Source organism: Zophobas morio, unplaced genomic scaffold, assembly GCF_036711695.1.
Source record: "Zophobas morio isolate AGI-343-1 ecotype UQ-CSIRO unplaced genomic scaffold, CSIRO_AGI_Zmor_V1 ptg000029l, whole genome shotgun sequence".
NCBI classification, from domain to species: Eukaryota; Metazoa; Arthropoda; class Insecta; order Coleoptera; family Tenebrionidae; genus Zophobas; species Zophobas morio.
In genome coordinates, this window is record NW_026972134.1 from 7,807,702 (window position 1) to 7,825,925 (window position 18,224).

Genomic DNA, 18,224 nt, shown 5'->3' on the forward strand with positions numbered 1-18,224 from the left:
TGAAGACCGATGATGCCTTGGCCCTGCGGACTCGCCAGAAGGGCAAATCGAGCGTCTGTCGTTCTTCGTTTCTTTTTCCTCCTTAGGAAGGCTCCTAATTTTGTCTATTATTTCTTGCGCTCTCGACAGTGTATGCACTTGTATGAAAGAACTTCTTCCCGCCTTTTTTTCAAAACCACAAAAAAAAAAACACACAACGTAGGTTCTCATTTGTTAGACGATCACAGCCAAGGCCAAACTTTGAATTTTTAAATTTTTCGCGGGCCTTTCAAACTGTTTCAAGGTCAAATTTTAAGGCGGGAAGTTTGGGTTATCACATCATATTTCTCAAAATTTTGCTGCATATTTTCCGCTCTCTAGTAATGAGTTTCACTAAAAATCAATAATCCGTAGAAGTGGCCTAGTCAGCAGCTTCATTTAGAATATAAATAATTTTATAAGAAGCAGTGACGTACGTGTCACAACACTCTTATTAGTTCAAAATTAAAAATTTCTTTAAAAGGGAAATCAACACTTCTCTTTATTGTCTTTATTTTCTAAAAACAATAATGCATCTGAAGATACAATTCCATTAGCGCGTCTCCATTTTACGTAAATCCTCAACGTGTGAAGTATCCGCGTATAACTGGTTGCCGTTACTCTTCTAAACAGAACACTGTGACAGAACTTCGTAGCAACTACGAGAAAAGTAATAATGATTCCTCATGTTTTAACGACGACTCGATATTCTTGATCGATTTGTTTAAATTAACACATTAACACATTATCCTTAAACTTTGAGTGATTGTCATACTCAGCAATATATAGCAAAATTATGAAATAGATTGGTAACACAAGGTTCACTATCTATTGGTAGCATTGTTTGAATGTCGGTGGAAAACAGTATTCCTCGCCGGCACTTGCCAAGACACTTTATTTAGTTATCTCTTGGAAAACCCGCGTGCGAGATCATTCTAACAGTTGCTGGGTTGTGAGCTGATAAACAGGAGCGCAGAGGTTCGTAGTTATATTTTATCACACTTCATTAGTTTATTGCTGCTGCGTAATGCGTATGCCTTTTATTCGTAACGATTTCTATAACTATTATTATAAATGAAGATGATTTTGACGATTATTGTTAATTTGTGTTTTAAGACTATGATTTTGTTTATTTATATTTGGTCAAATTATCAACATTTATCGGTGAAGCAGTTTCTATTTCCGGTTTCCATGAGCGTAGAGGAAAATCGCAATGATGAAGATTTTATTTCTTAATTTTTGCTAATCCAATCAATTTGGTGGTAATATTGCACCATAACATTTATTTTGCGTGACTCACGGATGAGCCCATTTTTGTGGGCGAGATATCAGGATAAAAATAGTAAGTAATTAACGTCTTCGATGTTCGCGATTGAATCAGGGTCGGAGTTAATGAGATGCGCATTCTATAAATTAATAATACAAGAACGTACAATTGTTTTGTCGAATATTATTAGATCCGAGTTATTTATTAGAAAGATGCGAGTCGTTCGAACGGCCTTGATTTTATTTCAGTCTTTTTGAATTCAGTTTGTATAATATTTTTTGTTTTCGTGTTAAATTTGTGATTTTATTCGGCAAGTCAGAAGAAATACTTTTTAGATTGTGCGTACAGTGTTTATTTGAAATAATTTTATTTTCACCTCCTGATTGATAGTTGAGAAAATTATTATAAAAATAGGCTTATTTTGACGAATATTCAGGTTCGTCTTCCACAGCTCGACAGGCAGGTTTTCCGTTTTTTGTTTGATGGAATTTTTTATAAAGGAAATATTCGAGTATTTGTAAGATTTTGCCGTCAATTTTGAATTTAAAAATTGTGTGATCTATAAAATGAATTGGTGTGAGATTTTTGATAGCTTAGGTATACTTTTTTTTGGGGACGTATTATTTACAAAATATTACAACAATTATTTTGAAGACCTGTTGGCCGGGTATCGCACTTTTTACTTCCCGATGGCAAACAGAGGAAGTATTGTAATAGAGTCCATTGGACGGCTGGCTACTTTTATTTTTACGTTTTATTATTCCTAGTATCCGAAAAAATACTTCCCGTCTGTCTGTCTGTCTTCTAATCTAATCTTGGAAACCACCGGTGCCACTGGATCTTCAGATGTTAACTTTTACACGTATGATAGGAATACCGTGTAGATTGTAAAACGCTCATCAGAATTTGTCTGATCATTCTTACCAACAATGGGATGACGTCATCTCCAAAATTTACAGTGATTGTTATTTAAATTTTCTAAAATAACATAGGCACCCCTGAACATGTAGTTTATCATTGTAAGTATAACAACATTATTTTGTAATTTGTATTTTGCAACTGCAAACCCGAATGCTCTGAAATCTTGTAAACGCTTCAAGGTTATCCTAAGTGTTGTAAATTTTTAATAAAAATTTATCCGTTTACGCCCTCCAAAATTTTGATGACGTCATCTCAAAATTGAACCGAATGAATCCTAATTAAAATTTTATTTATAAATCCTCCCTAAAATATGCAAAAAATGATGACTCTGTACTGGTGATTGCTTTTATATTTGTTAGAATTGCCTATTCAGGGTGACTCAAAAAAAAAGAATGAATCAATTGATTTTATTGATTAAGTCAGGAACGGCTCACACCATTTTTCCGAAAATTTTGAATACAGTATTATTATTAGAGAACCCCTAAGTGCAGTGTACTTAGGGGTTCTCTTAAAAAAAGTAAATTTCGCAAAATCAAATTTATAATTTTTCGAACAAGTTGGAAATGTTTTATTGTAGGTACTTCAGAGGAAAGGGAAGCTCCGTCAAAGTAACCTACGACCAATTTTTTAAAATAATTTTTTATTAAGTGTTTTTTGACACATTGTTTTCTCATATTTTGCTAAAGAGAAGTGCTGTATTTTATAGCATTTTTAAATTTATCTCTCTACATATGCTTGTTTGACAATCTTTTGATTTCTGAAACTTAAACCTTTACATTTATTAATACGCACGTTTAAGCAAAATGACTAAAAGTTTCAAACATCCATCTTCGAAAATGGTGGAGGTGCGAATTTTTAAAAATGACTATTTTTCCTCGTAAAAAATGAAAATATCTTGAAAACTTAATCATTTTCTGAGCGTAAGCAAGGAAGTATTATAATCGAGTCAATTGGATAACTGGTTACTTTTATATTTTTTCAACGTTTCATAACCCCAAGAGTACGAAAACAACTCGTTTCTCTCTGTCTGGCGTCCATCGTTTGCCATAGATGGTAAAACCCAAACCAAAATTTGGGTAATTATCCCCACTAACACTAAGATGACGTTATTTCAAAAATTTATATTAGTAGATATCGTTTAAATTTTATAAAATAAGATACTCCTGCACATCTGGTTTATGAAACAAAATTTTGCAATTTAATTTTGAAACTGCAAAACCGAATTCTGTGAAATCTTGCAAACGTTTTGAGGTTATCGTAAGTATGGTAAATTTTTAATCAAATTGTTTTCATTTATGACGTCAGTTTACAATTTTGCTGGGTAAATGTTCTTTAAATTTTACATACTCGTGTATGTGTGTTATATGAATCCGTATCGAGTTTTTATCCCAGACATCCAGATTTTTGGGAAAAAAGTCAAAATTGTGTAACAAGATTTTACAATTTTGCTCCGAAAATAGAAAACCAAATGCGCTGAAACCTCACAAGCATTTCAAGATTATCATAAGCTTGGTAAATAGCTAATTACTTTTTTCTCGTTTATGCTCCCTTAAAAAATGATGACATCATTTTACCATTTTGCCGAATAATTATCCCTTAAATTTTATAGAATTACATACTCCTACATGTGTGAATTAAGAATCGGTGTTGAGGTTTTACACTAGGTATCTAGATTTTCGGGAAAAAAAATCAAAATCGTATAGTTGTAAAATACAAATTTTGAAATTGCAAAACCGAATGCTCTGAAATCTTGCAATCCTTTTAAGGTTATAAGTAGCATAGTAAATCGTTAATCAAAATTTATTCGTTTATCGCCTCTCCAAGAATTGATTATCTTAAAATTCTGTGGAATAAATACTTCTTTTTTGAATTTTGTAAAATTGCATGCTTACACATGTGTGGTTTATGAATCCGAATTGAGTTTTCATCCTCAGTATATTCAGATTTTTGTGAAAAAAAAAACAAAATTGTATAATTATGGTTTATAACAATTACTCTACTTAACTTTGAAATTGCAAAAACCAAACGTTATATCAATTTCGATAGACAAGTAGATTGTAAGTAAACCTAAAAATACTGTATTCTCATATTTTTGGGAAAATGGGGTGATCCGTTCTTGATTTGATCAATAAAATAAATTGCTTCATTCACTAATTTGTTTGACTGACCTTCTATAGCTATAAGCATTCATTGTAGGGGTCGTCGAAACAACGTTTAAATATATATTTAACCGGTGTGTTAAAAAAATGTAATGAGTTAATTTAACTCATTTCATGCATGTTCGTTCGTTTTTTAAGTTACTGGAGCATTGGAAGAACTAAGAAAGAAGGTATTCTTTTTAGTGTGGGTATTCTTTCATTGATTACTGCCTTGTTCTAGGTTTCCAAAATGGATGATTTAGCCATAGGTATTGACTTGGGAACAACCAATTCTTGCGTATGTGTATATCTCAACGGCAAACTAAAAATCCTGGAAAACAGTGACGGTGGCAGAATTACACCTTCTTTCATCTTTTTCACCAGTCTGCAAGAGACGATCGTCGGAGAACATGCGAAACGAATGTCCAGCGGCAAACCAGACCACGGAATATACGGTACAAGAAGTGTAGATTTATATTAATTTTTAATATCATAATTTGTAGAAGTAAAACGCTTGGTTGGCAGAAAATTTAGCGACACTTATCTTCAAAGGAACTTGCAATTTCTACCGTTTAAAGTAAAGTCGGATTATCAAGGCGATCCTTTGATAATCATCCAACAACGGAACAGAACTTTGGAGAAAACTCCTCAACAACTTTGCGCTATCATTCTTCAGAAATTGAAAGCTGACGCAGAAGCCAAGTTAGGACAAGCCATAACCAAAGTTGTTGTTACCGTGCCTGCGTATTTCAACGTGACGCAAAGAGAAGTAACCTTGGCTGCAGCCAAGGAAGCCGGATTCACAGTTTTGAAGTTGCTCAACGAACCCACGGCTGCCGCTTTATGTTACTACTTTGACAATGACTGCAGCCAGACGAATCATTCGCTTGTGTACGACCTAGGAGGAGGAACTTTTGATGTTGCTATCCTGAAAAGAAGTACGAATAATATAGAAATTGTCGGGGTCGACGGAGATACACAGTTGGGCGGACACGATTTTGACAATCTCATCGTTAACTACGTATGCGAAGAGTTAGTTAGAGATTATAATTACGATCCAAGAACTGATAAGGACAGTCTTAGGAGGCTTCATAATAAATGCGAGGATGCGAAAAAAGCACTGTCTGCGGTTCAGCAAACTGTCATAACTCTCATTGGTTTCGTTTCTAATAATTCTTGCGTACAGATACCTTTAACTAGAGAACAGTTTGAGAAGATTGCTGATGAACTATTCAGAAAAAGTATATCAATTGTCGATTGCTGTATGAAAAATTGTGGAATTTCCAAGACGTCTATCAAGGAAGTGATACTTTCAGGAGGATCAACACGCATCCCGAAGATTCAGAAAATGATTTCTGACTATTTTGACGGCAAAGCGTTGAATAAGTTTGTCAGTCCGGATGAGTGTGTTGCAGAAGGTGCAGCCTTGCAAGCTGCACTTTTGTCAAAGAGTTCTAAACAGAACATTTCTAAGGTTGATCTGGCAGATGTCACTCCTTTGTCGTTGGGAACGCCTGATTATGTCGATGAAATGAGATTTGTCATTAAAAGGAATCAACGACTTCCAACTAATTGTTGTGCGACTGACTGGACGACTCTTAACAATTTACAGACAGGTATGACCTTCTGTATATACGAAGGTGAAAGACTAAATGCAAAAAAGAACCGCTTTGTTGGAGAATTAACTCTTACTAACATAACGCCGGCACCTCCGGGGGAATGTAAAGTTAAATTTTACATGAATATAGATGAAAACGGTATATTGTCAGTTAAGGCTGAGGAACTATATAAAAACAACGTCAAAGAACTGACAATAAATTACACTAGGGGTAACTGCAGCGACAGCGAAGTTAAAAATAGTTTGCTGGATGCCGAAAATAATAAAGACGAAGATAAACGTTTTGAACAGTTTGTAAAGTTTAAGAAGTATTTAATAGAGTACTGTGTTGCAGTTATGTACAACTTAGATAACAAGAAAATTACTGATACACATAGGGCTGTTTATGAATTATGTCAAGAAACGAAAGATTCGGCCACAAATATGGACATGGATTATGAAGAACATGTTAAGGAACTCACAACTTCGGTTAAACTACAGTGTGAACCTCATGTCAAATATTACAATTTTGATTTGATGCCAACACTTACAGTTTAATTATTTTTGTAATGGGGCAATTCTACCGTTATTTAGGCTAAAATCGTACGAAACTCTGCAAAGTTTTTTTATTTTAAACTGTCCTCATACATAAGTGCTTTCACACTTTCATTTTTTAACCTAATCGTAGAAATTTGTTTTCTCTTGTTTCTTAATAATTTGATATTACTAAAGTCATATTTAATTTAGTCAAAATTTAATTAAAAGTTTGCGTTACTTAGGCGAAATCTTTGAACCATTTTCTCTATTTTCTATAGAATTGTGAATTATCATACAAAACACTTATATTGATAAAAAATTAAAATTTTCGGGTTTTCAAAAACCGAGAAGAAGTTTAATTTTGATTATGTCTGAAATGAGAAAAAATTGCGTTACTTACACGATGTCATCGTTTCTTAGGCGAATTTGTGAATATTAGCTGCCACGGAAGTAAGAAAAATTACAAATTCGTGTTTTAAACAAAAGAAAAAGCTGGTCGAAGGTTGTTTAGATACAACTTGCCTCGCCCATGAAGTACACACAATGAAACATTTTCAGCATTTTCGAAAATGATAAAATTTGATTTTGCAGATTTTATTTTTTTTATGAGAGCCTCTATAAGTTGAAATAAACAAATGTATGTAATGTCAACGTAAAAGGATTAAATGCTAAAAGAAAAAATATTCAAACTTACCGAATTTACAATGTATTTACTTGATGACATTACCATCATTTGAAATTTCCATTTGTTTGTTTTCATTTTGGCTTTTCTCGCTTTTCTCCTTTTTATTTTCCATGGTATGTATCTTAACTTTTTTATAGCGCAATGTCTTTTTTCTTATGTTTGCCCTATATTCCTGCTGATATTTTCGGTTGGTTGATTTAGGTATTCTAAGTCTCTTTACTTTTTGTCGGTGTTTTCTTACTCTTTCAGTGGATGTTAAAGACATTTTGATTAACACAGCAAAATCAAATTATTGGTAGATTGATGGCTGTCAAGACTAATTATTTAATTTCAAAGCTAAGCCACCGAAAAAAAATTATCCCGTTTCGCGTAAGTAACGTTGCGATTTTTAATAATAATCACAAGGCAGTTTCAATAAAAGTACAGTGAACATAGAGAGCGAGAACGAGAAAAAGAGAATATGTAACCTGATTTGCAATTATTTTTAATATTTCCGAATAACATGAAAATTAGTCCCTTATCGTTACTTACACCAATTATCACATATATCAGAAGAAAGAAGTGTAATATTTTTTTAAAGATGATGTTGGGATAAGTATTGATTGTACATTATTGTCAATAAAGCTACACTCTTTACGACCGTGCTTTATATTGTAAGTAAATCAAGATATTTATTTTGTTTCTAGCAATGTTAAAGAAGATATAATATCTATCATTTCTCTGAACAATTTTATTATTCCTCAATAACAAGAAATTTTTACTGCGGGTGTAAGATTTAGATTAATTTAACAATTTTCAAAAAAATGTGCTGAGGTGGACATTTTCGGGGAATTGCCCAATGGTTAACTTAAAACAGTCTATATGTTATTGCTATCTATAAAATAGGTTTTGTATTTATTTTGTTAAATAACAGTGGCTTAGAACCACCATTTATTTTAATTTTGAATATGTAACCTAATTTATGTATTGTAGTTGCAAATATGTTGAAGTAGTAATTAATAAAACGTGCAACGAGTTAACATCTGAAATATGTATTTACATATTTCGGAAGCTAAGAACTGGCTGCTTATAACGATCTTGTTCTTCACATTTATTTTGGAGTCGAAAAAGGAGGTACCTAACTGATGAATATTTTCCCTAGTTTATTTTGGTTGTAGTGTGTAAAACTATTTATTTTCGGAAGTGACTGTAATACAGACCAAAAATATGGAAAATATGTTCTTGCCGGGGCCACGGCTTGGTCTTCAGGAGACAGTTCTTGACGGAGTCCGAAATTCACGAAGGAGACCCCGAAAGTGCGTTCTTCTTCAGTGCGATGAAAAATAGAGTACGGAGAGGGTAACCGTGTGCGGTACTTCCCCTTGGTGATACCTTACAGGACCCAAAAGCGCGCGGCTGTAAGTACCGTTTCTCGCTAGAGGGCACTTCGCAGTACTGCCCCCAGATCTGTCGGAAAATGTACACCCACTCCTCACGTAACATAATAATATTATTAATAATAATATTTATTTACAACTTAATAAATCATGTAAATTGTTATGTAAATGACTTACAGTTACGTCAATAAACAAGAAATTTAGACATTAACAGTAACAATACTATTGTATCAAACAGAAATAATAAAAATAAACACAAATGAACAAGAAAGCTTTACTAAGCAGCAAGAAAATCTCTTATACAATAACAATTTAATCCCAGCAGGTACGATTTAACTTTAGCTTTAAACTAAATTTATTAAACATTCTACAAGAATTATATTGAAGACCTTTCTGGAAATAGGTCGTGTTATGTTGTCTGGGTAGCAAGTGGTCCTTGTGTCGAGTATTATAGGTGTACCTATGAGTTTCTACTACCTTGTAAAACTTGTACGTTTTGGAAAGCATAGCAAACAACATTAGAAATATACAGACTTGGTAATGTTAAAATCCTAAGTTCTTTGAAGGCTTTCCTGCGAGACTCCCTTCTTTTCAAACCAGTTATAATTCTAATGGCCCATTTTTGAATAACAAAGGCCCTTTGGACTTTGGAAGAAAGACCCCAGTGCACGATTCCGTATTGCAAAATACCTTGGAAGCACCCGAAATAGAATATCTTAACCGTGTTCAAATTGCATTGTCGCATTAGGTTACGCAAAGCATAACAAACAGTTGCTAATCTTTTGCATAGATTTTCTAAATAATACGTCCACGTCATTTGACTGTCTAGTGTCAATCCTAGTAATTTTACAGTCTGTGAGAGCTTCATATTTTGATTATTGAGCAATACATCATCGTTAAAGTTGGATTTTCCATTGAAAAAGGTGATAAGAGATGTTTGATCTTCATTTATACATAACTTATTAGCATCAACCCACTCACACAAATTTGCATAACAGCTGCAGTTATAGAGGGCATCGTTGCTAAACAGCTAGAGTTGTTAAAAAATTAATTAACAATCATTGGATGATCATTTAAAACGCTTAAATGATTACATTACAACTGTAGAGAGTAATGTTACGGTTATTCAAGACTAGTAAGACGATTTCAAGAAATCCTCTGCTGGCTTTGATGTAAATTTCGTTTAATTAAAGTTCTTGAACGATTACGTAAATATAATCTGCATCTGAATCAAGAAAAATGTCAATTTTTCAAGAAGAGAATTCAATATTTGGGTCATGTCATTTCAGAAAAAGGACTCGAAAAATCTGAAGATAAAATCAAATCGATCATAGAAGCACCAAGAACGAACTCTTTAGAAGAACTTCAACGTTTTCTTGGAATGGTGATGTATTATACAAAAATTATTCCCAGTACATCCAACATGTTATATCCATTAAAAGACACAAATTTTAAATGGTCTATCGAATGTTAAACAGCGTTCAAAAAAGACAAAGCTTAAATAGCCAGTGAACGAGTTCTCATGTCTCTTACACCTGATTTAGACATAACACTTGCCGCATACGTCAGCCCGTATGGACTTCCAGGTGTTTTGTCACATCGTTTTCCAGACGGATCTGAAAGACCAGTTGTTTTTGCATCCCCCAGGTCGTTGACAAAAGCTGAACTTAGTTATAGTCAATTAGATAAAGAGGCAACAGCCATTTATTGGAGTTTCAAAAGATTGATTTTTTCAATATATTTATGGAAGGAAATTAATTCTATTTGTGGATAATAAACCACTGAGTATTATTTTAAATTCAACTTCCAGCCTTATCTGCAACCAGAATGTTAAGATATGCACAATTTTTATCCGGTTTCAATTATTCAATGTCGAAAATCCAGTGAACATGTAAATGTTGATTATTTCTCCAGAAGTCTATTGAAATTATAATAATAATAATATATTTTGCCCAACAGAATAAATTATCACCAAAAGAAGAAGAAAAAACTGATGATGAATACGTGTTGAATACGATTTTAATTAATTAGATTAGTACAGAAACAGTCGCAGCTCATGAAATTGAAAAAGAAACAAGAACAGATCCAGAATTATGTAAAATGAAGGAAGAAATTCTAAATGGAACCAGAAGAGGTCTAGAATTTTCACTGCACGATGGAATAATATTTAGAAGACATCGTGTGGTAATTCCAAAAAAATTACAACATATTATTCTACAAGAACTTCATTCGGCACACCTAGGAATGGTTAAAATGAAATATCTAGCAAGAAACTATTGCTACTGGAAAGGCATCGATTCTGACAACGAAAATATGGTTAAAAGTTGTCAAGCTTTTTGCGATGTTAAGAAAAATCCTACAAAGGCATCGATTCATCAATGGGAAATACCAGAAAAGAATTGGCAACGTGTACACATGGATTATGCAGGCCCATTTTACAACCATCATTTTCTAATTCTTGTTGATGCCAAATCCAAATGGCCAAGAGTAATTATGGTTAAAAATTCTCCTACATCAACGAGCACCATGTATCATTTACGAGAAATCTTTAGCCGGCATGGATTATCAGAAATATTAGTTAGTGACAATGCAACCATCTTCAAATCAAATGAATTTAGAGCATTTTGTGAACGGAATGGTATTAAACAACGGATGATTGCACCAGGACATCCAGCCACGAATGGTCAAGCAGTACGATATTGTCAAACATTAAAAACAAAATTTAAATGCATGATGAATGAACCCGGTGATTTACACGCGAAACTTTATAAGTTCCTCCTGCGGTATCGAGTTACTCCGTTATCTTCTTGACGGACACCTTCTGAAGTCTGTTTTGAAAGAAATGTACGAACCAAGTTAGATTTTATGGGACCAACTGAATCGGAAAAAAAAACAAATCAAGTTTGAAGAAACATTTTCCAGTGGGCGATAGAGTTCAATCCAGAAATTATTCAAGAAATGGATTATGGAAGTATGGACTAATTACAAAATGTATTAGTAATCTACACTATTTAGTAGAACTAGACGATGGTTATGTAATTAAGCGTCATTACAATCAACTTCGTTCCTGTAATGTGGAGAAGATAATGAATATCAACACTTAAACAGGTTTTGGCACTACCTTGGATCTAGAACTTGATTGTAAGAATTCTCTAAAGACCAACATTCTGATTCAATCAACAGAAAACACACTGAATCAAGAGCTCCTTCAAGAGAAAGAAATTAGGTCAACAGAAGAACATCTGGTACCGGTAGGTGTCGAGTCACTACCAGTTATTGTTCAAAAAGATGATCAACTTGAACAACAATTAATGGGTCTAGAAACAAGCGTACAGTCCGAGATACGTCAATCTACTAGAATTAAGAAACCAGTTCAGAGGTTAATTTTGTAATCTAAGTATTTTACTGATTTGAACTGCGAAATTAGGGAGGCAAGACTGTTATATATATTAATCAAGTTACAATGTTAAAAAAAAACAAAGATATTATTGTTATTGTGTTTTTGAATAAATTAAACGATACATTTCTACTGATTTTTGGAATCTCTCTAAGATAATACTACTCTCCATTGCTGTAGAGACCTAGTTCCAATTTTTGAAATATTTATGAGGTTTATGCTTTTTTTAATTTTGAATACGTGTGCATGTGAGAATATTTATTTTATACACCCCCATATAAAATTTTTCTGGTCCTAGCATCTTCAAAGCATGCTACACCAGAACGAGCGTTGTAAGTACTGTTATGAGACTTTTATCACTTCAGTCTTTTGTTAGCTTGTATTTATAGGCCCCCCAAATCATCACTGGCCTGCGACCGTACTCTTTTTGATGTCCTCAGTAGGTTCTATCACTTATATGACAAAATTTTTGTATTTGGAGATTTTAATATGCCTTCTATTAATTGGTCCGCAACCTCTTATCAGTCTCACGATACTTCTTTGCAGTTACTGATAGATGTGATTAATAATGTTAATCAAATTGTGTCTCAACCGACTCGTTACAGGTCTAATCAGCAACCATCATTATTAGACTTAATTTTAACTTCTGACGACAGCTCCCTAGCTGACCTGATGTACTTAAGTCCATTTGGCAAGTCCGACCGTGTAACATTAAAAATTAACTTGCAGCTGTGCTATGTATTTAGGCAAAGGGTCGATACGCATTCCAAACTTGTGACGAAATATAAAGTTGTAAATGATGATCTCAGTAATGTCGACTGGACAAAATTGTTTAGTAATTCTTCGGTTATCCCGAATTGGGAGTCGTTCAAAAATATATTAGGTGACATAGTGGGTAAACATTCTAGTTTTGTCAAAGTCAGCAGATCATCTAATAAGCCATGGATAAGCGGTAGCTTACTAAAATTAGTCAGGAAGAAAAGATCGTTATGGCGTGCCTTTAAGCGTACTTCCAGTGCTGCTGACTATCAGCCGCATAGGGCATTTTCAAATAAACTGTCCACTAAAATCAGGAAAGCGAGGATTGAGTATGAAAACGAATAGCGGAAAGTAAGGATCCCAAACGCCTGTTCCAGCACATCCGCGCTAATATATCGGGCTCAGTTAAAATTCCTCAACTTAAAGATGCTACTGGTTGCTTTCTAAACGACTGCAAGGTCAGCGGATATTTTTGCAGAAAACTTTTTTCGAAATTTCATAGTAGAGCCTGATGCAAAGATTGCCGACATACCTTTTGAACCAAATTCCGTCCACATGGACGAGATTCAGTTCACTCCTGAGACAGTGTTGAAGTTCTGAAAGAATGTGCTACCTCCTTAGGTGAACCGATTAGTTTTTTGTTTACTCAGTCTTTTAACTCTGGTACTTTACTTCCCGATTGGTTGACAGCTTTCGTCAAGTCCATATTTAAGAAGGGAGACAAATTTTGTCCCGACAGTTACAGGCCTATCAGCTTAACATCGGTGGTTGTTAAGATCATAGGGACAGTTGTCTATGACAGCACGTTCAAGTTTCTTCTGGACAACAGAATTATTCCCGTTGAACAACATGGGTTTGTCCCTGGTAAATCAGTTGTTACCAATTTGCTTTGCTGTTTATCAGTTTAGACAAGGAATTTTGAATCAGATATCCCCACTGTTATAATATACATGGATTTTTCCCGGGGGTTTGATCGTGTACCTAAACGTCGTCTTCTCCATAAGTTGCATTATTTTGGAATACGAGGGAAACTTTTGCGTTGGATTGATGGGTTCCTCTCTAATTTTTTTTTACAGTTAAGTTTGGGAACGCTTGCAGTTCAATTACTAGGGTTTTAAGTGGTGTGCCGCAAGGATCAGTTCTGGGTCCACTCTTGTTTACAGTTAATACAGCCGACTTAGGTGTTCAATTGAAATCTACTTTTGCGATGTTTGCTGATGACTTAAAAATTTATAATTCATCGAATGATCATCTAGTTTTGTGTAAGGATCTTTCAGCAGTCTATACTTGGTCAAATGAATGGTTACTGCCACTTAACGTCGACAAGTGTAAAGTGTTGTCTATTGGAGCGAACAGTTCAAGACATCTGTATTATATTAGTAATGTTGAGCTCAGTAGGCATGAATCCTGTACTGACCTGGGTGTTCTGGTAACTTCCACTATATCATGGTCCGAGCATAGTAGTCGAGTTACAAGAAAAGCCAATAATAGTATATTACATACCGAGGCGGGAAGTGTTTCATTACCGTCGAACGCCAGATTGTTGGACCGAGACGCGTAGAGGAGAATGAAACACGTCCACCGAGTGTATGTATACTATTTTATTCACAATCGTTATAAATAAAAATAAATGCAAATAAAAATTCATTTCACTAATTTTATAATTATAATATCAGACGTTCCATGTTAAACTTGACATTATAATTTGTCGAGTTTTTATTCAATTATTTGGGGCAAATACGCTAAATAAAATGTCTTCAGACTTGTTACGGGCACCTGTAGTTTTATTTAGTTTGTTTTCCAACCATACGTTGGGGTAGAAGTGGGTGTTTATCTACAGAACAATTTATTTGAAAATCAAACAATACTACAGAAATCAAGCCTTCACTGGCGTGGAGATTCGCAAAAAATTTGCCGACGAGGTTCGTAAAGATGACAAACAATTGCTCACTTTCAAACTCCAAAAAAGTTGGCAAATGACATATTACATACCGATTGTGAATAAGTACTTTACCTCATAAGTAAACTATTTACTAAAACTGATCCGTTAACTTTTTCCAAATTATTTAAAACATATGTTAGATCGATCTTAGAATTTGCTAATGCAGTGTGGCCACATTCCAGCGCGACAAAGATCTTCTCGTTGCCAAAACCTGAAAAATCGTTTCGTAAGTTTCAAAGCAACTAAATATGGTCGTTTGATTTCAGCAATGGGTCTATTCAGTTCTAAGGTAAATGTCGCAGCTATTGAAGCAATAGAATTCAATGTGAGCAGTTTGATAATTCGACTAGGCGAAGAAGAAGCAAAGATTGAAGATTATGTTAAACATCGAATTTCTAAGGCTCTCTTTTTCTATTCCAACGTTGTAAAAAATGAGAACAGAAAAGGGTACATATCAAAACGCAAAATGCAAAAAATGGATGAATTGATTTCTCAAGCGAAGAACAAATTAGAACGTTTACCAACAATGCAACGTGCTTACGAAAGTGCAGGTAGCAATTACAAATGTTTCTAATTTTATAATATAGCTAATTTTGTCACTGTGTTAGATGGAAAATCACTGTATCAAATGAAAAGCGAGTTGTTTGAAATAGAAAAACGACTGAGCAGTAACAAAATAAAAGAAGATGAATATGAAAATATTTTTCATGTTGTTATAATGTATTCTCAACATCTGGAATTTCATACTAAAACACCCATAACGCAAGAGCAAGACGATAATCTTTCCTTATTGGTGCTAAAGTTGTTTCTAAAATCTCCACTGGTCAAAACTGTAAACGTTTTACAACATACTCTTTACAATCTACATGGTGCTACCAAACAATTCGAAATATTTGGAGCGAATAGTGTTACAGTTTTTAATGCTGAAGAAGTTAAGAAGTATTTAGAAGGAATCAAGGAAAAAATCGAAACTTTAAATCAAGTCGTGAAAAATTTGGAACAAGAAGTTGAAGAGAAGGGAATAAATCTAGCGAAACAACATTGTCATAGATCCAACACGTATATTTCTAAACGTAAGAATGAAAATTATTACTTAAGTTATAGGAATATTTGTTAATAATGATGAAACTACGTTTCAGCTGTCAGCACAAGATCTTCATGGTCGCGGAAAGAAGAAAATACAAGCGAATCTCTAGTTTCCAGATATGAAAATCTATTGAAACAAGTGGAAATTGATTTGTATGAATACGACACTGTCGTGGACAAATTTTGTTCTCCCATCGGTGATGCTGCTGTCGAAAACGTAAAGCGAAAAGTTCTTTATATACTGAACAATCGGCTACAGAAAGTACCCAGTGAAGAAGAATTGAAAATTCGAAAAAAAGTTCTTTTCGATAAAGGTGAGCAAATTATAACCAAACTGGAAAAAATCAATGAGGAAAACAAGGAAATTAGCGAAAATCTGAAAGCGCTGGCAGAAGTGGAAGAAAAACTATCTACAGTTTGCGAATCTAACTCCAGCTTTCGAGAAAAGCAAAGCAATCTGGAAATTCTTATCGAACGAGTTAAACGAATTAACACGAACAACAGCGAAGTGGTGCTGCAAAAAAATGAAATTGTTAACAGAATAGAAGGATGTTTGGTTGTAGAGTCTATGACTTTTTTGAGAAGCTTGAAGAAAACTCTCGATAATTACAAGATGTACGTCCGACAGTTTCCGTATCCAAAAAGCGTTCATTTATATGAAGTTAAAACTGCAGAAATTCTGAGTTTGAAACAACATTTATCCAATCTGCCTAATGGAAACCGGTGCATTGATAAGGAAGTTTCATTTCTCCTTCAACAAACTGACGAAGTTTTGCGGATTTTAGACTCAAAAGCTAAGGATAACGAAGATCTACTTTTCTTACTGCAAAGTTTAGATTACATCGCGAGCGAAATTAACCACCAAAACCAAAGTCATTCTTCTGGAGTCACAAAACTTATGGCGTTCAATAATTTTCGTAAAAGACTAAATTCTGTTGACGGTGGTAGTTACAAAGTATCCAATAAAAAGATGAGAATTTTGGGCGAATTGCATGTTTTCGAAGACAGAATTTATTTGGAGCATTACCCGAAAGATGTGCAAAATGTGAAAATGTTACTAAACGAATCCGAAAAATCCGTATATTTCACACACGCGACCTCTAGCGAAGAATACGATCTGAAAAGAAGAGAAATTTTGAATTTGTGGGAAAATGGGAAAGTGATAATGCGTGAAAAATTCGTAAGCTATGATTTCGCGAGTGTTTTTAATGAAAATTTTGAATTAGTTTTGAAATTTCTGGAGACAGCAGGCAAAGAAGCACAAGATATTAGTGACAGAATTGAAAGTTTGGAAGTTACAAAAAATGAAATACTTTCTCTCTCCTGTAAAAATTTGACCATTTCGAAAAAAATGGAACTAATTGAGCAAAAAGAAACATTAATACAATTAATGCGAAAAACTTTTTCGTATAAAGTAGACGTTATAACCGCTTTAGAGAACATTGAAAAATTGATTGTGTTAGAAAAATCTAAAATCGAATTCTCTCACTGGCAAGCACTTCTGTCTACATTTGTAAAAGATATGTCACACCCGTTGGCTACAGATTCCGTTAAGCAAAAGTTAAATGAAATACTGTACCTAAATGAACGTGTAGAAGATATGCCTGAAGGTAATGCCGAGTTGGATTCGTTGAAACGGTCTTTTGCACAGGAAGTTTTCGATAGTTTGAAGAAATTAGATGAATTTCTCGCTAAATTATTAGTTAAAAGTAGCAAACAACCTGAAAATATTGTGGATTTGCAAAATCACTTCAACGATTTCAATTTGGATACGATGAACATTAGGAGAGAAAGTGTTGAATTTATACAAATGATTCGCCAAAGAGCTGAATCTTTTGAAACTTGTGTTAAATATTATTTGGGAACCAATTATTCAGTGGATTATTATGTGATTCATGAGAATTTGATGCGTTTATTGGAGGAGCTTGATAGATTGACCTGTGAAGATGGTATTTTAATTAACAGAGTTGTGGACACGGTAGGATATATTAAAAATTTAATTGAGGAGTTAGATTCAAATGCCTCCAGTGAGTAATTAACTGTTTAGATTTTTGTTTAGATGTAGTGAGTATTTTCTACAAAGTACGTGTTTATTTTTTATTCCTTTTAAGTCAACTTGTGAAGCGATGTTTTTTTTGTATTGCCACATACATTTATACATATATTTTAAATACAATGCTGTATGTTTTTTAATACAATTGTGTTGTTTCTCTTAAGGGAAATGTGTTAGCATTTTTTTTATCTCAACATATTTATTGTTTTGTATTGATTGTAAGCTGTCACTTTTGGGCTTTGCAATGGGGAATGGAATATGACAAATGTGTATTTGATTGGAGCTAACAGTGTCAATTTGAAAATATTGTGTAAGTTACGTAATTGTTTAATAGGTTTCATCCTAAAACTTGTGTTTATAAAACAGAAATACAATCAAACAATTCCAGTTTGTTAGAAAAATGTGGCCCATGAAAAGATCGAGCCCATGATCTTCGCGTTATTAGCAC

The 18,224-nt window shown here is 33.8% G+C and overlaps 1 protein-coding gene and 1 long non-coding RNA gene across 3 annotated transcripts in view; one reads left to right on the plus strand and one right to left on the minus strand.

Moving 5' to 3' along the window:
• The window catches only part of LOC135137245 (uncharacterized), a 66,287-nt gene that overhangs the window by 34,852 nt on the left and 13,211 nt on the right, over positions 1-18,224 (minus strand). The window lies entirely within an intron of this gene.
• On the plus strand, positions 837-17,906 carry LOC135137236 (heat shock 70 kDa protein-like). Of its 2 annotated transcripts, XM_064066842.1 has the most exons (4): positions 837-996; positions 14,904-15,188; positions 15,246-15,710; positions 15,777-17,906. In XM_064066842.1, exons 2-4 carry the CDS (start codon positions 14,906-14,908, stop codon positions 17,756-17,758), a joined length of 2,730 nt encoding a protein of 909 aa, XP_063922912.1. In that variant the 5' UTR covers positions 837-996; positions 14,904-14,905; the 3' UTR covers positions 17,759-17,906. The 2 variants fall into 2 exon arrangements, with proteins under 2 accessions (XP_063922912.1, XP_063922913.1); XM_064066843.1 differs by lacking the exons at positions 14,904-15,188; positions 15,246-15,710; positions 15,777-17,906 and adding exons at positions 4,586-4,799; positions 4,848-8,638 and having other exon boundaries at positions 843-996.

What these genes read in the sequence shown, in the direction of transcription:
- LOC135137236 (XM_064066842.1), top strand. Translation starts at nt 14,906, where the DNA reads ATGGGTCTATTCAGTTCTAAGGTAAATGTCGCAGCTATTGAAGCAATA. An exon ending in ACGTGCTTACGAAAGTGCAG is followed by an intron (nt 15,189 to 15,245) that starts GTAGCAATTACA and finishes TCACTGTGTTAG; the next exon opens with ATGGAAAATCACTGTATCAA. An exon ending in CAACACGTATATTTCTAAAC is followed by an intron (nt 15,711 to 15,776) that starts GTAAGAATGAAA and finishes ACTACGTTTCAG; the next exon opens with CTGTCAGCACAAGATCTTCA.